The 24,679-nt window shown below is 53.1% G+C and overlaps 5 protein-coding genes across 6 annotated transcripts; 2 read left to right on the forward strand and 3 right to left on the reverse strand.

Moving 5' to 3' along the window:
- LOC9660431 (hydrocephalus-inducing protein homolog) lies at positions 1 to 15,572 on the reverse strand. The gene is given in 25 exon segments (XM_024660549.1): positions 1 to 5,988; positions 6,050 to 6,349; positions 6,411 to 6,596; positions 6,599 to 6,811; positions 6,864 to 9,104; positions 9,165 to 9,320; positions 9,372 to 9,476; positions 9,538 to 9,957; positions 10,017 to 10,346; positions 10,394 to 10,702; positions 10,751 to 11,030; positions 11,082 to 11,965; positions 12,013 to 12,588; positions 12,633 to 12,767; positions 12,821 to 13,219; positions 13,272 to 13,452; positions 13,506 to 13,594; positions 13,652 to 13,776; positions 13,807 to 13,987; positions 14,047 to 14,274; positions 14,329 to 14,393; positions 14,444 to 14,558; positions 14,614 to 14,733; positions 14,780 to 14,902; positions 14,954 to 15,572. Coding segments are annotated over 25 exon segments (14,292 nt in total). The 5' UTR covers positions 15,569 to 15,572; the 3' UTR covers positions 1 to 72.
- Positions 15,449 to 16,733, forward strand: LOC112341086 (elongator complex protein 4-like). The gene is made up of 3 exons (XM_024660578.1): positions 15,449 to 15,760; positions 15,805 to 16,066; positions 16,111 to 16,733. Exons 1-3 carry the CDS (start codon positions 15,573 to 15,575, stop codon positions 16,603 to 16,605), a joined length of 945 nt encoding a protein of 314 aa, XP_024516346.1. The 5' UTR covers positions 15,449 to 15,572; the 3' UTR covers positions 16,606 to 16,733.
- LOC9662577 lies at positions 16,431 to 21,323 on the reverse strand. Of its 2 annotated transcripts, XM_024660577.1 has the most exons (18): positions 21,207 to 21,323; positions 20,609 to 21,136; positions 20,479 to 20,558; positions 20,362 to 20,412; positions 19,823 to 20,305; positions 19,543 to 19,764; positions 19,426 to 19,491; positions 19,189 to 19,359; positions 19,082 to 19,133; positions 18,793 to 19,017; positions 18,639 to 18,749; positions 18,398 to 18,586; positions 18,061 to 18,339; positions 17,445 to 18,005; positions 17,003 to 17,391; positions 16,880 to 16,940; positions 16,758 to 16,826; positions 16,431 to 16,704 (listed from the first exon to the last, which is right to left on the reverse strand). In XM_024660577.1, the coding sequence occupies exons 2-18, from the start codon at positions 20,888 to 20,890 to the stop codon at positions 16,600 to 16,602; spliced, it is 3,396 nt and encodes a 1,131-aa protein (XP_024516345.1). In that variant the 5' UTR covers positions 20,891 to 21,136; positions 21,207 to 21,323; the 3' UTR covers positions 16,431 to 16,599. The 2 variants fall into 2 exon arrangements, with proteins under 2 accessions (XP_024516345.1, XP_024516344.1); XM_024660576.1 differs by having other exon boundaries at positions 16,613 to 16,826.
- LOC9662579 (beta-carotene isomerase D27, chloroplastic) lies at positions 21,207 to 22,696 on the forward strand. Its single transcript, XM_002986630.2, has 8 exons — positions 21,207 to 21,596; positions 21,646 to 21,750; positions 21,810 to 21,909; positions 21,963 to 22,054; positions 22,098 to 22,178; positions 22,232 to 22,300; positions 22,350 to 22,466; positions 22,523 to 22,696. The coding sequence occupies exons 1-8, from the start codon at positions 21,225 to 21,227 to the stop codon at positions 22,526 to 22,528; spliced, it is 942 nt and encodes a 313-aa protein (XP_002986676.2). The 5' UTR covers positions 21,207 to 21,224; the 3' UTR covers positions 22,529 to 22,696.
- On the reverse strand, positions 22,468 to 23,630 carry LOC9660432 (actin-related protein 2/3 complex subunit 4). Its single transcript, XM_002986688.2, has 8 exons — positions 23,470 to 23,630; positions 23,344 to 23,409; positions 23,237 to 23,289; positions 23,145 to 23,172; positions 23,015 to 23,089; positions 22,863 to 22,967; positions 22,721 to 22,810; positions 22,468 to 22,669 (listed from the first exon to the last, which is right to left on the reverse strand). Exons 1-8 carry the CDS (start codon positions 23,470 to 23,472, stop codon positions 22,580 to 22,582), a joined length of 510 nt encoding a protein of 169 aa, XP_002986734.2. The 5' UTR covers positions 23,473 to 23,630; the 3' UTR covers positions 22,468 to 22,579.
- Between the last annotated feature and the right edge of the window lie 1,049 nt (positions 23,631 to 24,679).

Raw genomic sequence — 24,679 nt, forward strand, 5'->3', positions numbered from 1 at the left:
GACCCTAACTTAAAATTAGTTCATATAACAAGGATTCCAAAGAGAGCTTGTAGCATTACATAGATATAAGCTCTAGACAGCTTGCAGGTAGAACGACCATACATCATCTGTTTCATTGCAAGTCACTGTGAGTCGGCCAGTCTTGGGGGCGTTCGGTGCTTCTGGTTTGTAGCTAACGACCAGCTTAGACTGCTTCTTGGGCTGCATCTTCTCACCTTTGCTCACCACAAAAGCTGGATTGTCCGTGGTGTAGTTAAACTGGACGGTGTCGTTGTAAACGTTTTTGAAGTTGATCTGTCCACTGCCCTTGATGAAGAAGGGACCCTGAGGAGACGGGCTGCTGCAGCTTGCCAGCAGCTGGCAGCAAAAGTCAGACCCTTCAGGCGATTTCAACGTGAGCAAGCCTTGGAACTCGTCCATGATCCGCGACGGCTCGAACACGACTTGGACTTGGAGGTCAAGGCCGTCGGGTGGTGCTGGATTGGCCTGCACCATGCTGGGTTCGGCCGTGAAGCCTCCGTCAATGGCTGCTTGAGAGAGCAGGCAATTGTACGTGGCCTTGACTGGAAGTGTGTGCCTAAAGTGGAAAGTCTGTACGAGCTGATTGCCCAGGGGCACGGAGAAGAGCAACGGGGCCTCGGATGGCGCTGCCACACTCTTGAGCGTCAGCTGGTATTCGAATTCCCCGAGGTCGTCGCTGTGTAGACTGAGGCTGCACTGGCTGCTGCCCTGCACCAGGGGTCGGAACGCAACGTCCACTGCCGCGCTGGACATTGCGTCAGCTTGCACCTGGGCGGGCAGCACCACGCCTTGGCCCGTGCAGCTCGTCTTGAACACCACAGGCCTGTCCAGCGGATTCCTGAGGCGAAGCGTGCGCGACGCTTGCTGCCTCACAAAGCACTCGAGGAGCACTGACTCGACAATGTCGGCCCTGCCCGTCTCCACTGTCACGTTGAACAGCGAGTACTCACCACTCTCTTCGTTCTTGAACGTGACGGTGCTCATGGTGCTCCCAGGCTTATGGGCCTTGAAGTAGAACACGCACTCCTTGTTGGACAGCCCGGGCACGTCGATAGTCTTGGGGCCCTTGATCACTGTCGTGGCATCCCCCCGCACCATGCTTACCATGACGACAAACTGCTGAGTGGCTTTGAGCCAGTTTGGGACGTGCAGGCTGAAGGGGAGCGTGAGCCGCGCCTTGGCGTCCAGCTTGATGCTGGCCTCGGGAGGTGGCGGCCCTGCCTCACCCGACAGCTGATAAGACACAAGGCCCCCGAAGGGCAGCGGGAAGGAGATGGTGGCCAGGTGCGTATTGCTCATTGTCAGGGGACAGTAGGTGAGGCTGTAGCCTATGCTCTGGTTGGCCGGCACCTGCACTGTCACCGCTCCACTCCAATAGGGGTGCGAGATGGCGGGATGTACGAGCCAGTTCTGCGTTGTCGGGTTCTTGAGCTGGATCATCTTGGACTCGGTGGCCCGCACGGCTGCCATGAACTTGAGCGTCTCCGCGGGCGCCCCTTGCTCCACACAGCCCCCCAGGAGCGTCAAGTGCAGCGGCTCGCCGCCCTCCACTTGGCAAGGGATGTCCTCGATTCTCATGTCCGGATTAGCGGCCGAAGGATGGAAGGTCACGTCCAGCTTTGACACCTGACGAGGGGTCAGGAACCCCTCCATGGGGAAGATGGTGAAATCCGCCTCACACTTGGTTGTGTCCCACGCAAAGTTGGTTGCCAGGTCCCCGTGGTTTTCGAGCTGTATCTTCTTGGTCACCTTGGAGCCCAGTGTTACGATGTCAAAGGGCAAAACGCTCTGGTTGAGCTTCACCACCACAGCATGGCAAATGCCAGATACTGTCAGCACTCTCGACTTGGTCCCCGCCACTTCCAGCACAAGGCCTTCGGTAAACTTGGTCATCCTGGCTTGTGGAGTGAAGACGAGCTCCATGGGGCGAGTGTATCTCGACGGCAGCTGGATGCCTTGGGCAGGCAGGCATGTGATGCCCAGCTTGCCCAGTGCGTCGGCACTAGGCTCAAAGGATATGGGAGCCAGGATTTTGCTCTTGTTGGTGATCTGAACGTGTTGCTTTGCCGTCTTCCCCAGCCGGACCACCCCAAACGACAAGTAGCGCTGCCTGGGATCCACTAGCTCGAGCAAAACGGGCACGCCTTCCCCTCTGACCGAGATGGTCACAGTGTCGAGGCCACATATTTGGAACTTGACAGCCTCCCTGTAGAGCACAAAGGCATCCGGCTTGAAAGTCACCCTGATGGTGTGGTTTTGGCCGGGGCTCAAGCTCATGTTGACGTACTCCACTTCCAGAAAGGAGGTGTTCTCGTACAGGAGCTCGCAGGTGATCACCTCGTCACCCTCGTTGGAGAGCGTGAGGTCCGTGGAGGGCGGTGTCAAGCCGGGCTGGTGCAGGAAGCGGGCTCCAAAGTCAAAGTCGTGGAAGCTGAACTTGATCCTGGGGCGGTAGCAGGTGGCGTTGAGATGAATGAGGTACTTGTTGCCGTGCATAATCTGGCATACGATGGGAAGGTCCACAATTGTCCTCTCTGCGGTGGGGTGAAAGAGGAGGTCGCAGGTGAGCTGCTCATCCTTGGCCACCAGCTCGGCGACTGGCTCCGCTCGCAGCAGGGCGCTGTCGCTGCCACAGCCCCACATGAAGTGAAAGGCCGCTTTGCCCGAGTTGGTGAGGATGAACTTTCGGTACACCCTCGAGTTGATCATCACCCGCCCGTAGTCTAGCCTGAAGGCCTCCTTTGCCACGAGGGCGAGCGGCCTGCCGTCGTCCCCGCCTTCCAGGTAGAGCTTCTCGTGGTAGAGGTAGGCCTCCGCCTTGACAGACATGAAGAGCGGGGAGGCCATGCGGAGGTTGCACACGATGTCGAACGAGTGGTCGCCTTCCAGCGCCGGCGAGAAGAGCAGCTCCACCGGTATGGTTGCACCTTGGGCCACAATGCCACTCGAGGGAGTGAAGGTGAGCACCGCAACCTGGCCCGGCTGCGACGGCGAGTAGCTGAGCTTGTCGAAGTTGAAGGCGAAGGGCCCAGGCTCGGGGTTGTGTAGGTAGATGGTCTGCTTCACTCTGGCCTTGACGAGGACCTGACCAAAGTCGACGTGGGAGCAGCTGAGAGACAGCTCGGGCTTCTTGACGTTGCCAACCAGGAGGAAGTTGACCTCGATCCTCTTGTCCGGGATGCGGAGGGTCCAGAAGCTCTCGTGCAGCTCCAGCCTCATCGGGGTGTACTCGAATCCCATCTCAAACCTCTTGCCGCCTGGGATGAGGCCGCGCCGCATCATGCACCGGAAGGGACGGGGGAAGACGTCGTCGTCAGTGATGGGCTCCAGGTCGTAGGCCGTCCACCTGAGCGACTGGCTCTTCTTCTCCTCCCACACGAACTTGTAGGCCACATTGGTGGGGTTGACGGCGGTGAAGTACTTGACGTTGCGCATGTTGCAGCCCAGCGAGTCGAACTCGATGATGTGGATGCCAGCGTCCAAGGGCCCCAGCTCCCCGTCGGGCCCCGGGAAGTGGCCGTCCCTCCGGCTTGCATAGTCGCTCCGGGGCAGCTCAAAGTGGCACCACGGCCTCGTCACGCTGCCGCAAACGGGGAGCCGCAGCGGCTGCTCCAGCGTGGGGATGTGGCACGCCACCACGCGGCTGCACTCGTGCACCTCGAGCGGGCAGAACTTGAGCACAAAGTGGGCGTCCAGGCCAGGCCGCAGCACACCACACGCCGGCTCCACCGCGTACATGCTCTGCTCCTCTGCCTCCACCGAGCCGTCTGCCTTCTCCACGCGCCACGAGAAGGGCATGCTCGCCTTGCTCAGGCTCTTCACCACCAACGGGTACGTCCTCACCTGGAACATCATCGTTGTCTTGAACTGGACCGCCTGGACGCTGCACTCGTATCGCGCATTGTCGGCCACCGCGTGGAGCTTGTACGCGACGAGCTTGGCGCTCCCCTTGACCACCTCCAAGGCTGGCTCCGCGGGGTTGATGTTGGAGTCGATGGTCAGCTCGGGGGCAGCGCCAGCATTGCCTCCCTTGCCGCCCTTGGCAGCTGCTGCGGGTGGCGGCGCCGCTTTGCCACCTTTTCCTTTGCCGCCTTCGGGAGGCGCGTCCTCGTTGGGAGGCGGCAGCATGGTGTCGTCCCAGTCGGGCGGAGGCTCCTCCTCCTCCCCGCCCTGTCCAGTGTAGACAATGTTGCACAGCTGCAGGTATATGTCCTTGTCCATGTACTCCACCGCCTCCGTGGGGCTGAATGTCGCAGTGATCTGCTTGGACGCACCCGCGTGGAGATGGCCCAGCGCCGGCCTGAAGCTCACAAACGCTGGTGCGTCAGACCAGCCAAAGCGCCAGTGCTTGAGTGGCGATGCGTTCTTGAGGGTGAAGATGACGTGGGTGCTGCCTCCAACCCCGCAGTCGTCGAAGCATATGGCGTCGTCCAGCGCCTTGGGCAATCCAAGGCACACCACTTCTTCGCTGTAGCCTTCACCCGTGATGGATATGGTGACGGCATCAAATGGGTTGTCATCCACCACCACCATGATGTCTTGCTTGTACTGCCGAGCGGCACGAGGCGTGAAGGTGACGCTGGCCGTCTCCACACAGCCGACGGGAAACGTGAGCTTCTTCCCAACAAGCAGCGGCACCGCTCCCTGCTCGGTCACCTGGCTCATGTGGAGCCACGACTCCAATCCGTCGCTGGCGTCCCCAGCCAACTCGAGCCTGGCCACGGCAGGCACCAGGCCGTTGTTGACAAGAACAATGGGCAGCGTATGTGACTTTCCAACCAGCAGCCGTGGAAAGTCGAGCCACGGGAATCCCAGCGGGGACACTGCCGAGGGCGACTCGGCGAACAAGTGAGGCAAGGTTCCCTCTCCCTGGATGTGGCATGTAAACTGTGGCGACTCCCGGCCTTTGACAAGCACCTCGAGCAGCCCCGTGTACTTTTGCAGCGCCAGAGGCTTGAAGGAGATTGTAACAAACTGGTACTCGAGGGGTGGAATGTCAGCCGTGAGGGGGGAGAGCTCCATGCACAGCAAGTTGTCGCCACCTCCTTTGACGGGAAGCTTTTCTTTTCCACCTGACTTTGCCGCTGCTTCGCCCGGCCGACGGAGCACCAGTTCGACAGAGCATGGAACCCGCAGAGGGTTCTCGATACGAAGCCGTGCCGTCATGCACACGTCCCTTGCGCCCTTCTTGTGAGCTGCTACTACTGCTGGCTTGTCCTTGTTGCCACCTGCACTCGCGTCGAGCGCTGCCTTCTCATGGTTGATGATAACCGGCCCAAAGGAGAACATCTCATCCTTTCTGGAATACGTTCCAAAGCTTGGGATGGGAGCCAGGAGATCAATCTCGTCCACCACATGGTACTCGTAGAATATGGTCCTCGGCTCCGTGCTGATGCCTGGAATGCAGGCTTCACCCGAGAGCTCGTACGCCACGCCTCCCGGATACAGGAAGGGATTCATGTCAGCAATCTCAATGTGGAACGTCTCTGACGTCAGGCAAGGCGTGTCCACCTTGAAGAAGACGGACAGCTCCATGTGGCTACCAGGGAGGACTGTTCCAGAAGCAGGGACCACGGTGAAGCTGTTGAGTTCCAGGGGCTCACCCGATGCACCACCACCACCTCCTTTCTTATCCGTTTTCTTGCCTTTGTCTGCTGCGGCCGCCGCTTCAGGCGCAGGTGGCGCCAACGTGGAGACAAGCTTGTAAGCGAAATCAAACTTCCCCAGGTTGACAATCTTGAGAAGCCGAGGTGGCGGAGGGTTGCCGCATATCTGCGAACCAAAGTGAATGCCTTGCGCAGGAAGCAGCTGGAACTTGGAATGCACTGCGTGGACTGTTACTACACTAGGAATTATCTGCTCCGTTTTGCCAGTCAAGCACTCGATAAGGTGCAGCTCCACGTCCCGGCTCCCTTTAAGTGCGACCTCTCTTTGCAGCGTCTTCTCCTTGTTGAAGTGCAGGTCAACCTGGAGAGCAAGACAGCGGCGTTACCGTTCGTGCGATTGCTACGTCTTTCCCGCACTTTACCTTTTGCTGCTTCTTGGGCTCTAAAGTACCCCCAGGCGGGGTTATTGTAAAGAGCTCCTGCGTGAGCGCCGTTTTGTGGACGAACTTGAAGTCGACCTTGTACTTGCCTTTGTTGTCCATGGTGAGCGATTTGAGAGAATCTTGGGCGACTCTAAGTGTGCCATAGTTGAAGCCACCGTCGGGAGGCATGTCTTCTGGTGGGCTAGGATATTTGATCGCAATGTCAATCTTGTATGCCTCAGCAGTGATACTCAATGGAAGCTCCTGGTTGAATTTGACGGCGTCTTTCGCCTCGAAAACCTGCACCACATATCTTGGGTGTCATTTCACGATAGCGGGTGATGAAATCGGCCACCCTAACCTGGAGCTTCAACTTCTGGCTGAACACCTTCTCCTGGATCGCCTTGAACGTGACCTCAACTGTCGCACTGCCCAAGGCACACAAGCTACCGGATGTCTCTGAGAACGCAAGCTCGGGGGGTTCATTTTCCAGCCCGACAACTTTCCAGAAAAGAAGCAACGCAGATATATTTCTGGAGATTACAACAGAAGTGTCAGCAGCGGGAAACATAAAATGGCTGCATGCCTTATGATGATGGATTTCTTCACTTCACGGTCGAGCAAGAGGCGCTCAAACACCAGGTCCTTGCAGTCAACGTCTACCCGAGGGGTGTCTGCAAGGCAAATCACCTTGCATTCCAGAGGCTGAGGATTATCCCTGATCCTGCACACCATTCTTCCTTCCAGTGGGCCAAGTTGTCCCTGCATGTCCGAGAAACTCAGGAAAAAAGAACAGCAGAAGCTCGTGTCATACCTGAGGCGGGTAGCAGTAGATACTCAGCATCTGCTTGTCGTTGATTTTCAGATCCATTCCAAGGGGATTGAGCATAAAGAGTGGCTTGCCACCCTTGGCAGCCGGCTTCTTGCCTGCAGCACCACCAGCACCAGGTGCCTCGCTGCCTTCACCAACGTCAAAGTCGACATGCAGGTCGAAGAGGCCGATGTTACGAATCTCGAGCCTCTTGCAGTGCTCCGAGTCTGGCAGATTCGGAAAACCGTCGGCTGTTCTTCCGGTTGGAAGGGGACCGAAGTCTAGAATCCTGTCCGACACAAACAACGCCTTCTGGAGCTTCTGCGTGGGCGTCACCTTTGTGTTGGGAAGTTTAACGTGTCGATAAAAGCAACCAATCTGTGGTTCAGCACACACTCCTTTGCACATAAGACGGGCTTGATGGTTACCGTTGAGGCCTTCAAACACAAACTTTTGCTCGAACTCCCCCACGGTCTGAGACCAGAAGCGCAACAGCAGCTCCACGCGTTGCTGCGGTTTCACCACCCATCGCGTCCGCATCTCGTGCCCCTCTGGCAGCGCCTCCAGCGGAGTGAAATATTCGGTCTTCCTCTTGAGCATGATTTGGTACTTCTCGCTCTGCAAGCCTGCTGCTTTCTCTGCTCCCCCTTTGATCTTCTTTCCTTGCGCCGTGGGATCCCCCGAGCTGTCCTCCTCTTCACCCACCATGCTGGTGAAAAAGGCGAACTTAAGGCTGCTGGGATCACTGATGAAACTTGATCGCCTGTGCGGTCGCTTCACCACTTGAAGCACCTCTGCAGGTGGAAGCGGTGCTACATTTTCCATGTCTGGAAGAAAATGGAGCTCCTCCTCATAAACAAGCCCCACGTTCTGAAGTGCATTGATAGCAACGCAAGCCACTCTATTAGTCCCTGCTCCTTCTTCATGACTTTCAGCCTTGGCTCCACCCAAAAGGTTTTGTACGTCTGTCTCCGATGCATAGTACTTATCAAGCTCTTCCTCACTGGGAAATAGAGACACATATGGATAATACTTGACATGGTTCAGGACTTCCGATGCCAAGGTTGGGGTTTCTGGCTCGGACGCAGGTGGCGGTGGCGGCTCCCCAGCAGGTTCCGTTTCCTGACTTTCTTTTGCCGCTGTTTCCACGTAAACCTTCTTCTTGCACTGGTCACGGTCGGGAACAGTTTGGTAGTGCCTCGATAGTTCACTTCTTTGAGCCTTCAAAGTTATTGCGTATACTGTAGCCTCGCCCTTCCAGAACGTCTTGGGAAAGATAGGAGGCCCCGTAGGTTCTTCCTCTGCCTTCTTACCTTTGGGAGGTGCAGGAGCCTTCTTCTTTTCACCGCCACCTTTTTTCTTCCCGTCGTCTTGAGGATTCTCTGGATCATATGGTTCCAGTCCGGCAGCATAGAGGATGCATTTGGCGAGCGAGACAGTCGTCGCGTAGTGGGAGTTGAGTCCATCAAACACAGCTCCGTAGATGCACTCGGAGCTCTCAAGTTTCCTCCTCAGTGTTGCTATCAGATCCTTTTCGAAGTCGTTGATTTCCACAGATGCAGTAGAACTCCCGGACGCCTGGGTGCCACTGCTTCCGTCTGCCGTGGAGGACATCCGGTTTGTGCAAGTTAAAGCGACCATGTCATCCATAGCCACGACTGGGCAACTGAATCTCCGACTCAGCTGCTTTGCCTGTGTCGACTTGCCAACCGCTGGAGGTCCAAGTAGCATAATCAGGAGTTTCTTGGCATGGGAAACCAAAGGCTTTTCAGAGACATCTGGAGCAGAACCAGATGGACTTTTGCCTGCCTTTCCTGCTGCCTCAAGCGGAGATGGTTGTGTTGGAGGTTGTTGCAAGGCCTCTTGCTTTGCAGAGCCTCCAGGTTTGAGATGGGACCAGAAAGGTTGACCAGCACTGCGGCGCTCAAGGAACAGTTGATCATGCTCGTTGTAGCCTTCCACCGTCTTGAGAATTTCTTCCTCTTTCACATAGTCTGGATCAAACGCAAGTGAGTAAAGCTCCACTGGCTCTTCAGCGTTGTTGTAGATCACGTATTTGATCTCAGCGGCTTCAGGAGCGTTCGGAAGTATTGGTCCGAGCTGAATAATCGATGGCTCGAGTGTAAATATTGGCACGTAGCTGTGACCTCTGCACGCGAATTTAAGCTCGACTGGGTTGTGCAGCAGATCAATAAAAAAAACGGCAAAGTACGCCTTCTTCTTTTGCGTGGGAATAAACTGGACCTGGCCAGACATAGAAAAGCTAAGATTTTTGTTTAACAGGAAGAAACCTTGTACACAAACCTTTAGATCGACATATTTGTGGGCCTCAATCACTCCCGTCTCCGGTTCACAGGTGAAAGCGGTAGAGTCGTGAATATCACAGCTGCCTAGATCCGGTTTAGCTGCAGTCCAGATGCAAGGCACTTCGCCTCTACTGAAAAGCCGGAGATACAAAATCTGTAGCAGTCACAAGTTCGTCAGCTTAGAAGATAAGTGATCCGTGCTTACTTTACACTGGCCAAACTGAACCGCGCCGAAGTCAAGGTGTTCATGGGATACCTCCAGAACAGGTTTGCTTACATGCGCCGTGAATGCCAACACCAGTTGAGGGCCCTGCACGTTTGACAAGAGCAAATAATCTGCATGACACTCTCGGTGAACCAGGATGGCTTACCTCTTTAATGAAAAGTGGCACGGAGCACTCAAGTGGGCCAGCTGGAAATCTAGGCAAGTCCGTTCGCATTTTGAAGACCAAATCCATTGAACTCTTTGGAGAGTCCGGGGGTAGCGTTATCAGGCGATCGGGATCCAACGTGATGCCTTTGGCTTTGACACTTGCCATGTTTATTTTGAACGTCACTGGCAAAGGCCCGTCATTTGTAGCCTTCACAGTCTTCTGCGTTGTTTCACCAAGTGTCACGTTCTCGAAGTCGCAAATGTGCGTGTTCAAGACAAACTTATGGATATCCAGAGTCTCTTTGTTTTCATGAATGAGGTGTTCCTTGAAAAGAAGACGGTCAATCTCAGAATCCACTTGGTCGATTGAAGGTGCACGTAAAACCTCCGATCCAAAAGACAGCACCTCGTTTCCTGTCTGTAACGGAAAGGAGGAAAATAAAAAACAAAGCAACAACTTAATTGTTTAAAACTTACTGTTTCCAGCACCCATTCGTCTCCTACAGTTCCCGTAGTAGTCGGAGCTGTACCGACTTCCCTCACGACTGACACTTGCTCGCCTCCAGGATGTTGAGCTTCCACTAGAGGTGGTCCTTGGTGGTCATTTATAGCGGTTGTAGACATTCTGACCGAATTGGAACGGGCAGAAACTACTGGAGTAGTCTTCATGGCCATATACGCATTATGAAACGCTTCCGCTGCTAAGCTCAAATATTTGTGGCTTCTAACCCGTGTTGTATCCAGAAGGATATGAGGAAAGGCGCCAGAGCCTAGAATAGAGATAGTAGTGGGTACGAAATGTGCAACCTGTCAAGCATGTTTAGCTGCATGAAGCTCAGCAAAAAGATACAGACCTGAATGGTGAAACTGTCCATAAACTTTTCAGGAAGCCCAGGATAAACAGATGCAGCAAACTTCTGCTCTGTACCTGGTCCCAACAGGCCAGTCATGGGAGTCACTTCTCTTAGAACATCCCCTTTCAAAACACCCAAATCGATCTCAAACTTAAATGGTACCTTCCCTGGATTTGATAACGTAAACTCCTTGGTTGAGGCCTTATTGAAAGGCTGGACATTATAATCTAGAGCCACGCGACTGAGAGCATGCGCGATGGTTCCTGACTCGGCGCTTAATGCGACAATGTAGTCCGGGCCGCCTTTCACCTGGACTCAACTCACGTCAGTAAAACGTTGCAGCCCATGGAAAAATACCTCGCATATAGCCGACACTTGACATTGATATCCACAATGCCCATAGTAAGACACCTCCACTGTTTCTTGCTCCCCTGGTTCAAGGTACCCTCTCACAGGAAGAATATCAAAAATGTAATTTGTAGGAATTTTGAGGCCCCCGCTATCCTGGAGTATATTTTGAGAGACATGAATACCGTCACCATACCCGTCATCAAGCATCCAGCTGTACCACACGTCAAGGGCGCTCGAGTTTTTGAGCTCAATGTGCATCCTCTTGTATGTTAACTCCAAGATGCACCTAGCGGACAGCACATGTTTAATCGAACAGTGGAAGAGCAATAATGCTTACCCGAAATCCAGACTGCTCTGGTTCACAGAGAGGTTGGGATAGTTGATATGTGCTATCAAATCGATACCGTTCCTTTCCAAGGTACCCGTGTAGAGGATATCCAATTTACCATAAAGCACAGTGCTGTGCCTTTCTGCAATGTCTTGCTTCTCAAGTGAGACCACAACACTGCCGGAGCCACCCGCTCGTAGAGTCCATTCCGCCTGGTTGATTGAAAAAGGAGGCTTCACTGCTAGGGAGAACGTAAGAGGCAACTTGGAAACGTTCTCACAAGTCAAGGTCCTGCTGAGCTCGTGAGGACCGTCCTTTCCCCAACCATTGTTCTGAACAAACTTCAGCGTAGTTTCAGAAAATACGAGTGTCAATGCGGCCATGTCCGCATCCACCGAAATCTTGAGGTAGTACATGTCTTTTGCGCTGGTGACTTTGCACGTAAAATCCTCTTGGATATGGCCTGGATTTGTGGTGTATCCTGAGACAGTGAGCGAGAACGGCGAGTATTGCTTGATGACTGTCTTGTCGGGTGTGATAGTAAAGACGGGTACAGGTTCTGGGACGACCAGAGCGGTCTTTTTGTTGCCCGATTTTTTCTGGTCAGCTGCCTCCATTGCCAAGGATTTGTTGATAGCCCTTTGCTTCCTGGTGGTGTCGTTATCCCAAGCCAGCGTCTGTGGCTTTCTGCCCATGTTTTGTACCTCAATGGTGTAGGAGAAATGCCGTAGCGTGAATTGATCACCAAAGTGAACAAAACCTTCTTGAAACTCTTTGCAAACTAAAGTCGAGCCAACTCCTACAGCCGACAGCGGAATGAACAACTCGCCACCTTCGAAAAGTATTGTCACCTTGTCATTGAATTTGCCTGCATCATCCATATAGGCCCGGACCTGTTATAGGGGATTAAGTAGTAGAAAAGTCATATGCAACAAGTTACCTTCAACTCCACAGCTTCAAAAGGGTCCAGAGGCACGTCGCTGAGATTCAAGTGGTACATGGAATCCTTTTTCCCAAGAGAAATCTTGAGCGGTGCACGAATACAACACGCATTTCTTAAGACGACACTGAGATGATGATCTCTGAGAACCTGAACTTTCCCAAAATCAAGAGCAGGTACCCACTCGGTATCTGCCTCTTCTGTCTGCTGCCGTGCTGAATGGAGCTTTTTGCTAATTGGTTTTTCAATCTTAATTATGGGCCCAACCGAGGTTGCCAGGACTTTGATTAGATAATGAGTATACTCTTTCCCGGATATGCTGACGATTGCAGAAAGACTAACGTCACCAAGAGCCACAGTTGATAGTGTAAACTCCAGCGGTAAGCTCGAGCCAGCCTCTATAAAACCACTCTCAGCTTTCAGCCGCAAGATAGCAAGATTCTCCGTTTCCTTTTCTTGTGCTTGGATTTCATATCTCGCGGGCACCAGGGAATCGTTTATCAAGCTCAATGTTTTGGTGTAGCCATAACGCAGAAAGCACGTTCCATAATCCAAGCAATCGCATGATATAGTGACCTGCGGCGAGCTTGTCAAAACATGACAAGACGCAGACTTCTCACCGTTGGAACTAAACATCTTGCTTGCACAGGAATCGTTGCAAAATCTTTGCCAACTTTGGGTATATCTAGGCTTATCACTGTGGCATATCTTCTCTCCTCCCATGGAACCAATTCAATAGAAACGATTTTCTTTTCCTGCACGGAGAAAAGAACAGTATCAACAGAAGAAAGTAAATTAAAATGCACACCTCAGGCCCCAGTATAAAATAACATGGCGTCACTGTGAACTCTTGTGACCCACTCTCAGGTTGTAGAACCCGGAACTGGAAAGGTAAAGAAACCGGACTGCTGTTGGTCACAGTAACGTACCTTACGGACAGCAAACCGTACGAAAGAGGACCGAAGTCTAGTTCAGTCGTGTCGACAGAAAATGAGGGCCGAATAATACTTCCTCTGAATGCCAGTGACAGCGTGTGGATTGAGTCTGTAACCTCCCACAAAAACTTTTCGCTGAAAGTTCCCATGAGGCTGCCACAAACTTTGACTGTGATTGCCAAAAAGTCATTAGGCTCAACGGTCCCGGTATCGGGCTCAAAGGTAAAGGTTATCATAGGAGATGACAGTGCCTCCATCAGCCTAAAGTGAGCCTGCACGTGATTTTATCAGCTTTAATTCGCGTTACAAAGACAGAAATCTTACATCCAGCTCCCCAAGGTTCTCAAGAGCAACACTGAACTTGTTGACGGAATATAAACAGAGCTCTCCCAGATCAAGCTCACAGGGCGAAAACTGTGCGAGCGGACCCACGCCTAGCCCTTGTAGCTGCAGCGGTACTGCATCTGATTTTCCTGAGATAAGGCAATACGTTGTGCTCAAGTACCTGCACGATCGGCATGAGTAAAATAAAGCAATTGCAGATTAGCTGCAATTCACCGTAGAGGTTTCGGAGGACAAAAGGTCACCGTGATCTCTACAAGCGTCCCAGGCCATACTTCGCCTTTGGCTGGTGTTATGGTAAACGCCTGCCTTGAAACAGGAACGCAGTAAGAATTAGTGCAAAGACATAAGCGTAAAGGTACCTTATCTATACTGGACGACAGAAGCTCATCCTCCTCCGACGTGACAAGTGCATCTGGTGGCGGTAGATCCCTTGCATAGTCTCCAACCTGCTGAACGTATTCGTCCAGTTCTTCTTTAGAAGCAAACCTACGAGAAGGGTATTATAGATGACCGCAGCTCTCGAAGCCCCTCTTTATCACCTTTATAAATGTTGTTTTCAAACAATGGACGTACTTGGGCCACAAGAAATAAGCGAGAGAAGAGGAGTTGTTGAAAACTTGAAAAGTGACATGCGAAGTTCGCCTGATATACGTCGTAGATGCTGCGATCACACCTGTGGAGAGGCCAACGTTTAACTGCCCAAAACACAGCACGGTAAGTCGCGGGGGCTACTAGAAAATTGAACAGAACAGACCTCCGTGCCAGCTCCAATTAGCCGCGAGACAAGCTGGTCGCCATTCTCCTTGAAGGTAATTTCTAGCTCTCCTTCATAAGTGCATACTCGCCGAGGGAAAAAATAGACGCAGCACTGAAAGAATTCTCCCGGATCAAGGTTATGTGTGGGTGGTGAGACCCTGAAAAACTCGCTTGTCCTGAGTCGGAAAACAGCCTTCTTCTTTCCCACATTATGTATCATAACGTTCTACACTCAAAAACGATTCCTTGTGAGCATCTACGCGTGAAAGTGGGAGCAAACCTTTTTATAGGAACATTTTGCAGGTGTGGGAGGAAAAATGATCTCATCTGGAACGTCCACCATGGCTGCGAACACAAACAAAATAGAGGCAAGAACAGTTGATTGAATGCCTTACGTTTCAAGCCGACGCATCTGACAGGAATCACAAACTTCTCTCTATCAGTCACGGCCAGAAGCTCCGACATGTAGTCCCCGTCACTTTCCGGGACGAAAGCTATTGTGTAGGAGACCTGTAGGAACAACGAAATGAAAGATGCAGGAGGAAGAGAAGAGTTTGTGGTATACCTCCATCCCGCACGCCACTTTGCTGGAGCCAATCTCCGAGTAGACAGCCTGATCCCCACTTTGCAGCAACTCTACTGTCAGGAGGGGATCCTCGGACAACAACTGGACTCTTCGCACCACCTGATTAAGAAAACAGTAAGAAGAAGAGAAAGCGGGGTGTAAGTACCTTATCATTGTTACGCAGCTGAAGAACAGTGGCATATTTCTTGAAGGCATGGTAACCAGTAAAAACCACCTCCGGTGGGAAGGGCTGGAACAGTGGCTCGTCTTCCGGTACCGAGGAGACGATCTAGCAAGAGTTTCCAGACTGAAGAAAAAGGATTCGCCCGCTGGTGCTTACTTGGTGGCGCTGCTCGGCAAAGTTGTGCTTGTTGACAATGCAGGGCTTTGGACGGATAACTCCATCTCGCTGAGCAAGAGGCGGATCCAGCGCTTCTCGAATGTGTTGGCTGGGGCGCTTCTGGAGAGAGGAGCGTAAGTTACAAGTTACAGGTGCGCGGGGAAAAATACCTTGACGCTGGGAGGCGGCGGCTGATCCCCATAAGCCTTGTATTTGATGGTGAAATGCGAGGTGCGCGCTCCTGCAATGCCACTGGTGCTCTCGTTGTTGTTCTTCATCTTTGCGGGGGCTAGCTAGGGCAAAATGTCCAAGCCCTAGAAAGTGAGAAGGCATGAGCTTCGTGCGGCGTCGAGGAGTGGGGGCACCGCCACCGCCACCGCCATCGCCATCGCCGTCTCCCCCATCGCCATCGTCGTCTTCCCCATCGCCATCGCCGCCGCCGCCACCGCCGCCGCCGCCATCGCGCCCAGCAGTCACCAAGGCTGGGCCAAATGCCACACTGCTGGTGTCCACAGGAGTGGCGGACCTGGACAATATCCTCCCTCGCGCACCATCCATGAAAGTATCTCCTTGTCTCCCTTGACACGCTTGTTGACAGCTTATAGGTGGCGGCATTGGCATGGGCAAGTTGGTGGTGGTGATGGAAGACACACACGCTCCTCACCACCTGGTGTTGTTGCGCTACTTCATGGCCCAAGCCGTCAGCCACGGCCAGCCCCTCCTCTTGGCCACCGCTCTTGCGTCGCCCACGCATTTCCTCTCCACTCTCCCGGCTCCCTCCGCCAGCGCGGGCCAGTTCCACAACGAGTAAGAACTCCTTTTGTCCCTGTTTCCTCACTTTCCTTGTCCAGGGCGGGGCTGAGGATCGCTTGGCAGTACCACAAATACGATCAGGGCCAAAGCCAGCAGGGGCAGGACGGCTATGTGTCTAGCTTTGACATGAGGAAGTCGTGCACGCCAGGTCGCGTGCAGTGCCATAGCTTCTCAGGGGCCAAGGTGGACTCTTTCCTCAAGCAGTGCAGGGGGTTTGTGAGCAGCCTGGCATCCAGTGGAGAGATTGGTCGCATCGCACTTCACTCCATCTGCGCCCCTCAGTGCATGGAATTTTGCTCGGTGAGTTTGGTTGCGGCTAAGCGTGTGTTTGATAACGTTTGCAGGAGTGGGAGCTACTCTCCAGTCTGCTCTACCTCAAGGCCTTGCTCCTCAACGCCAATGCAGTCGCCCTGGTGACGCTCCCAGCATCGCTTCTCGCTGCCTCCTCGTCTAAGCGCTGGCAACACCTGGCTGACATCCTTCTGTCCGTCAAAGCATTGCCCGGTAAAACTCCCGCTCCATACTTGGACAACCTTATCACCCATGTTGCACTGCAGAGGAGGAGCAAACGCTTGTGGATCGCCAGGCGCTGGGCCTGCTGCACGTTCATAAGCTGTGCACGTACAACACCCAGGTTCGTCCGCTTCGAGTTTGGCGTCGTCAAAACAGCAATCAAAATCGTTTCCAAAATGAATGACAGGTGCCTGCCATCCCCGAAACTGCTGCCTATGCCATCAAGGTTGTCAAGAAACGAGAGCTTGTCTTGGAGCAGCTCGAACTGGCCCCTCTGGCTGGCGCCCAAGGTTGCTCCGCAAGTGCAAACTTTTGAGGGGTTATGAGTCGTCATGCGTCGAAGCTTGAGGTTTTATATCGGGATCAAGTTGTAGGATGCCGCCAAGCTGTAGATAAGGATTCTCCAGTAGCTTCTCATCATTATTCTGATCACAAAAGAAGCCAGTTTACATAATCTGCAGAGATTGCGACGGCAGACCTGCTGAGCTTTGAAAACAAGGTTGTGCAGCACGCGTTGATAGTTGTCAGCATCCTCAACCATCATCCTCTGCATGCAAAGAACGAGTCAGAGGATAATCAGCCCAGCCAGCAAGCACTTGCCTTGATGAGAAAGGAAGCAGTGAAGTAGGCAACGCGCGCGTCCCTGTCGTCGAGTAACGACCTGTTTTCCAACCGAGACAACGTCAGCTGCTCACGCACCAAAGCGCAGCACGAGGAAGCTACCTGAAAAACTCCTCGCCACCAACTTCGTCCAATGCAGCCTGCTCAACCGTGCATTTTCCAACCAGTAGCAACAAAAGTGCTGCTCGGACATCCGAAGCACAACCGGGAACGTTTCCACCGCCTTTACTCCCAACGGCGATGGCGAGAGTCATGTCGTCCACAGTGGCTCCAGCCAGCTGCATCAGAGGCCAGTAAAACAGGGCCGTTGGCATCTTGGTCAGCAGGTGCTCAGGTGCCGCAGCTTCATCCCTCAGAAATAGAGATGCTATCGAGCTAACCACCACTGTATCCCTGACGCTCTCGTTGTGCTCTTTCTTGTCGTCGTCGTCGTGTTTCCCCGCAGACGGCCCCGACCTGACGCATATTTGGGAGAGCAGCAGGTTGCACATCTGTAAATCACAAGAGGGTGAGAACAAAAGACGTGAGCTATCACAAACTCTACCTGTAAAACGTTAATACGGTTTGTGTCGTTTGCAGTGATAAACTGCCAAAGGGAGCTACTCATGAGCCACACCAAGGTACTGGGAAGGCTGTCGGGAAAACTTTCAGTGTCGTCTGCACGCCCCCGTCTCTGGCACTGCGACAGGAAGTGCTCCAATACGATCAGAAAACCTTGCCTGACATAATGCCTCCTTGATTTCAACAGTCCAAAAAGTAGATGGGCCGCTGACGTTTTGCTCTCAGGGGGATCAACCTTCGCCTGCTCCAGAATTGTGAGCATGCAGTTGCTGTGGGAAGCGTCTTTCCGTCCATGCAAGCATTCCACTTCTGTTACGAGGAGCTGGTTGAGCCACGAGTAACCGTGGTGGCGGTAATCGGATCGCGAGGAATGGAGCAACGCATGCAGGATGGCCCAGGCTCTTGCTTCCAGATAAGAAACAGGAGGGCCATCCTCACGTGACTCGTCAGCGAGGATAAGGGACACCATCTCCCCGAACTCTCCGTCCAAAGTACCATATTTGTCAACTAAAGTGTCGATTGATTTCGCTACTTGTTCCAAGACCTGCGTGATAAGCACGAGGCAAATTAAGAAGAACAAAGAATTGGCACTAAAATACCATCGCATTAAGCCGTCCGTTGGCTAGATCCCTGTCTAGTGCCTTTACGATAGATTTACACAATCGTCCGCCGACGCCGTTTAATCGTTGCCTGAACGCAATGCTCAGCGAATCCGGCGCACCGGCAAGAACAAGAGCCGTCGCAATTGCCTGCACTTCATCCTGACTGGGAAATTTCTTTCCCGAAACGTCAGCCTTGCTGCGCAGCTCACATAATAGATACTCAAAAATGATGGCAAAGAGGTTTCTCTTGGCAGCGGGGCTACTCACTAACGAATACTACATACACAGAAACAGAACAAGTAAGCGGTCAATATTCACGTGCTCAGAATTTTACCTCTTTGCAAATCAGTTCGACGCCACCAATGGCTTCCAGCCTGTTAATATCAAAAACTGCATTCCCATCTTGAGAGCTATCTGTAGGTTTCGCACCGTACAGCATATTGCACAGCATGCAGATCAGTCGACAATGAATTTCTTCGGCCCACGCATTGTCTCGGCTGATTTCCAGCAAAGTCCTCAGGATCTGAAATGGTAACAAGCCAGTTAGAGCACCAGTACAAACCAGATAATATTACCCGGATATCCAGGTTCTCCAGCCGCTCTCTTCTGATACGGCCCCGGTCGCAAACCAAATACAACAGAGCGCTCATAGAGGCAGCCCAAATAGATTCTTCTTTTTCTTCCAGCTGACAGAACAGAATGAGAAAAATAGAGAGGACAAAGTTTTACCTGGAGTAGAAAGAGCATCATCTCGCAGAGAATGATAAGGAGCCACGCCTCGAATTCCTCTACGCCACGAGGTCTTCCGTGCTTAACATCCTCCGTTGTCCCTGTCGGAAAACCGTCTTGGTCATCACTTTGCACTGGTTCAAGAAGGTGCGCATGGACTCCCAGGTTAAATACAAGGTCGAAAGCACGAACCCGAACAGTCACAGGACCCGAACTTAGCATCACCTGAGAAAACACAGCAAAAAGTAAAATAAGGAAGGAGACAATATAATGGTAAGAAGAGAGATACTTGGAGAACTGAAAGCGTCAAAGGCGCCGCTGTCCTAGCATCGGCAAGATACCTGCACGGCACAAAATATTGGTCTATGGGGCAAGCGGGAGTACACCACCACTCACATGTCAATTATAAGCTTGATCAGAACGCTCCCTGCAACATTTGCTGTATCGCCACTCCGGCTGCTTGGCAGGGACGGAGCTAAGGCCAAAGTGGGGCTACTTGCTTCAGCGCAAACCGCAGCAATAACTTCCTCGATATCAGCATCGCTCAAGCGCAAAGGTTGCTGTTTACTATCAGCCGGGCAGGTCACCAGGAAAACACTTTCGGAAGACGCTCAACATTTAACTCGCATTTACCTATAGCATCTGTACTGGAAGAGAGGACGCGGACGCTTCCGCATGGTAGTCGAAGGTTCACCACCCCTGAGAATGAGCTGTAAGAGGCATGATCACATGAAGCAATGACGAGCATACCAACGAGTAACGGGCTGACGCTTGGAAGCAGCAACATCCCGCAGATGCGACTTCACTGCTGCCGAGTCCCCTATGGCCGCTGCTGTAGATGCACGCAGAAGCTGGTCGAGCCTAGATTCCTCAGTGCTGCCAGCAGTGGTGGTGGTGCGTTTGAGCCAGAGAACGCCAATGCCTTGTTCCAGATTGTCCACATTATCCACATTTGGCCTCGCAATGCCACCGCTGCCTTTGCCATGCACGGCGGTGAGTACCAGCACACAAGTGAGTAGAGAAGTCCTACCTGTCTGTCATAACCGGTGAAGGCATCCAGAGCTGGCTTCCCTTTGGCAGGATCCAACGCCACTTGAGCACATCGGCGGCCATGTAGACGCCGTTGTCGTCGTGGATGGTGGCTAGAGCGAGCATGGGCCTTGCGAACTCCTTGTCATCCGTAAGAGGCGGCTGGAAGTGCGCAGTGAGCAGCCTGCTGCGCGGAGAGGGCGGAACGGGCTGGAGCTTGAGAGAAGGTGACGAGGCCGAGTGCTGGCGCAAGGAGAACCCGGGAAGGTGGCGCGCGACAACGGCACGCACGTACGTAAGTGACTTGAGGAGAGGTTCCGACGCGAAGACGGACGGCGTGGAGGGGGGCGGCAGTGGCGAAGGTCCAGGGGAGCACGACGTGGCCCTGGTGGCGGCTCGCTTCCCTGACGCAGCATTACACTCGTTGATGAGAGACGCACAGAAGGAATCAATTTGCTGGAGCGTAGTTATGGGAGGGACATATCTGTGTTGGAAAGCAATGTGAGAAAAGCAAAGAGCAAGCACCGAGGGCGCGTCTACCTGAAGAGATATCGCTTGAGCAACGCCACACACTTGATCACCACTGGAGGGCTGGCGGACAAAACAAAAGCACACCAACTAGTAAGTATTGAGAGCAGTGAGTGAGTAAACAGAGACCTCCGATCCCTCTCGGCGAGTGCGTGCTCCAAGAGGACAATGTAGGCGAAGTGAATGGTGGAGGGATTGGCGAGGTAGTCCTGGTGGTGACCAACACAAGCTTATTGCATCATCAAAGACCATAATCAACCTGGAGCGTTCGAACGGGCTCGGAGGTGAGCGGGGGGAGCGAGGCGTGATGCGATGCTGACAGACAATCGGCAACGGCTCGTCGAAGCGGCTCCGGAGCCTTCCTCTGGTGCTGATGCTGCTGCTGCTGACGCCCCCGCACCATCTGTGGCTGCTGCTGCTGCTGCTGCTGCTGCTGCCTGAGCTGCGGGGATCCACCCGACAGCATCATATGAAGCCGGCTGCCCGACCTGGGCTGCCGTGGCGATGGAGATCCTCCTCCGTCGTCCCTCATCTTTGACATGAAACCCTACTTAGCTAGCCTAGACTTAGAGAGGCGAGTGAAGTGGGTTTGATTCATCGGCGCCGGGCCAACTAAAAAGTACAGCGAGAGAGAGAGAGAGAGATCTAGCTCAATTCTGGCAGCGGGCACGCTGCCTCGAATTCCTTTTGCTTCTGCCGGCACATCTCCAAGTCCTTGGAGTAGTAGTCCATGCAGCCCGTGTACGACTCCATCTCCTTGCCACAGGTGGCATGGAGCTCCTTGATCCTGCAAGCACACAAGCACACAAGCACAGTGGTGGTGGTGGTGGGCGAGGGGGGCGAATAGCGCTACTCACAAGCTGGAGACGCAGCCCATGACCTGGTGGCCCTCGTCCAGGCACTTCTCCGGATCCCTCAGGCTGCGCTTGCACTCCATGAAGGCTTTGTTCTGCGCCGTGCATCGCCGGGCCACATGCCGGGCCACCGACATGAGAACCGGCGTGGTGGGCAGCGGGGGCTTGCTTCCCTGCTCCATGCGCCCCTGTGCTATAGGTCAAGCTAGGGTTTTGCGCTCTATGGCCACCAACCTGCTGGCGATGAGCACCACCACCTTGTCCTGCCGCTGCACTGCCCCGCTGCGCTGCAGCGCCATGGGCAACAGCAGCAGGGAGGCTGCGGCATCCTACAGGGAAGGCCCGCTGCTGGACGCCGCGTTCCTGTCCTTGCTTCGCAACAAATTGGCACAGGTGGGTGTGGCGTGCTGCGGCATTCGCGCTCGTAACCCTGGCTAGGCAGGAAGTGGGACGCGACGCGGACAGGCCTGGCTACGACGGCTTGATTCAATTGTCCCAGCTTCTCATGGCAAAATACAAGGCCAAGTCCGATGTGGAGCAAGCCACGGTAAGATGGAAGAATCGTGTCCTCCTCCTCCGTCTGACGCTCGTTGCTCTCTCTGAAAGGTGCGCATTCTCAACTCCATGTTTCCACAGTCGTTGCTGCGCCTCTTTAGAGCCGTGGTGCTACCTATCAACAAGGGAAAGCTTGCAGCCATCCTTTCCGGTACGCCACTCGCCTCCGCGGCTTGAGACCATTTTCACGAGCTGTTTGAGCAGCTAGAGTGACTCAAGCGACTTGTCAATGGCTCATGGGAACCTGTTCTATCAGCAGTGTGGAGCTGTCGGACGGAACCTCCATTCCAAGCGGGGTACGTGCTTAAATGGATGGTGCTAATGGTAATTCGTTTCTAGGTTCTCGTCGAAAAGTGCAAATACCTGGAGCACTCCAAGTGCGCTGGTATCTGCATCCATACTTGCAAGTTGCCCACGCAGGTGTGCATCGCATTAAATCTGTAAGTCTCACACCGCTGGCTCCTTGGTTCCAGGCGTTTATCAGCAAGGAATTGGGAGTGCCACTGCTCATGGAACCAAACTTCGCCGACTTGAGTTGTCAGGTAAATGAATTTGCTGCTTTTGAAACTCTGACCTTGGCGCGCCTACCAGTTCAAGTTTGGCGTGGAAGCCCCTTCGCCGGAGGACGATCCATCGGTTTCAACGCCGTGCCTGGAAATGTGTCCCACCGCCATTGCTCGCAAGAGCAGCACACCCCTGTGTCCCAAGGTGAATGGATGGATGGTCTGTGGTGACACCCACCAAAGAGACGTTTCATTTTGCAGGTCTAGGGAGCAACTGCTACTAACGAGCGCTGCCATAGGATATGGATGATCTATCTGCTATGTGTACTGCTTAAGATACTCAGACGCAACCAGGCGTCCTCGAGTGTTCACAGAGAGCTTAAGCTCACTTATCTCCTTGTCAATATCCTGCAGAGCAAACGTTTCAGACGGCTAGCCAACCCCAATCTCGCAGCTCACCTCCATAAACCTGGCAATGAAGTCAATCAGCCTGTGCTTGTTCATCTCTTCACAGTGTTGGTTGGTGATCAAGAAGCTGATATCGTAGCCCTGTGGTCAATCAGTTAGACGCGCAGCGAGCATGAGGACGATACGAAGTTACCTGTACAGGCTTTCTCCGAAGAACTTGAAAGGATTCGGCCCTCATGGCTAAGAACCTCAAGAACTTCTTGGTGAGGATGTTTTCCAGCTCGTCAGCTTGTTTGACCTGCGCATTCATTTTCATGCCCGCATGCTTCTTCTGGATGCGCTTACCTTGATGCTGATTCGCAGGGAGTTGATCGACGTTTCAATCAAGCATTTTTCTGCTTCGTTACGGCAGATTAAGATCTGGGAAGCAAACTAGAGTCCAGTGCAAATGCAAGCAAGAGAGCAGTCGGCTTACGGGATTAAGGAGTAGCTCCGTGTTGGTTCTGCTCCAGCAAGGATGAACATTTTGAGTGGAGAGAAGAAGAAATCACACCAGGCAAAGCTTACTTGAACTCAACTTCGGGCTTGTTATGTCGCTCCACATCTTGACATGGGAAATTCTACAGCTAGCGAAAAGAGTAAAAATGGATTCAGGCATGGATCTGATCGCCCACCTGGAGACTCATGGCCGCAGTAAGCGTGTTCCTGATGCATGTCAGATACGGCCTCAAAGTGTTCGCCTTTGCACGCAAACACAAATGTAAGCTTGCACTCAACTTAGACAGGCGAGCGACACAAACCATCGCCCTCGATCCTGAATCCCCTGTAGAAAAGAGCCCTAGGCTTAAAACGTGGATATGTTTCGTATAAGAGGCGGTGAAGACAAATCTAAAGCTTTTATATTGACTAAGAACAAGAGCCTCTTGGAGTTCAATCGCATCTAGTAGCAAATTTTCATCTCCCAAATCGTGGTGCTCGAGCTCTCCTCCCGCCAGCTTGTAAAACACTTGTCGCTGGGTGGGTCGATTGCAATGACTATCCCAAGCTTTGCACCTCCTTTGTCCACAGCCGTGAGGATCTCCTGAAAAGAGAGTCAGGATGCTCGTTGTGCCTGCATACCTGTGCTGGAATGATCGGCTTAGAGTCTTTGAAAGGTTGCTCACAAACAAGAAAACCAACCTGCTGAAGCCCACGCTCTAGTTCCAGTAGCCCGCCACTCGTGACGGCCTGTTTGCGCCAAAGCCATTGTTAAGCGCGCCATGGTGCATGCTGGGATCGTATTGGATGTAGAGCGTCCCTGTCCCAGAGCTGTTTTTGATCCATAGGCTTGTATTTGTTCCGAGCTGCTCATCGCATCGTCAAGCAACTTAAGCATGCTCTGAATCTCCACAAGAACGGTGTATCTCGCGTTGGGGACGCTCGGCACGTCATTTTGGTTGGCGTGGTGGTTTGGGGTTTAAAATTCAATCATGGGCCACATCACCAACCATTTACCCCCTTGATTTGATTTTTGATTTATATAGTTTTAAGGTAACCAGAAAGGTTTGCCTTTCATATAAGCTTGTCATCAGGAGTTTCTGATCACTCTCTTTTCTACGTTTCAAAAGCGGACGACAAAGCCAAGATATTCCTCTTGGATTTTGGCGTCGTTACAAGACAAAGGCGCGAGGGATTTGCAATCCGATTTGGGGAGATTTGGCTGAGAGGAGGACAGCGACATGGAACCCCCCAATTGCAACAGTGCTTATTTTAGTTCGTCTGCGATTCAAGCAATCTTTTTTTCTGGAGGTTAGCCAAGAATCTTGCAGGCTAGCTACCTTTTTTCCTCGTCTGCCAAATCCTAGTGTGGGGTGCGTGGTTAATTTTGTTGGACGGCACCGGCAATAGAAGTGTACTGTATAGAGTGAGTAGGAGTCAAAGAGATGTTGTTGCGATGGGCCCGCCTCACCCAGCCTCTGAGACGGAGTGCCATGGAAAGACCTCGAGACCATCAGTTTGTACTCGACATCA

Source organism: Selaginella moellendorffii, unplaced genomic scaffold, assembly GCF_000143415.4.
Source record: "Selaginella moellendorffii unplaced genomic scaffold, v1.0 SELMOscaffold_75, whole genome shotgun sequence".
Lineage (NCBI taxonomy): Eukaryota > Viridiplantae > Streptophyta > Lycopodiopsida > Selaginellales > Selaginellaceae > Selaginella > Selaginella moellendorffii.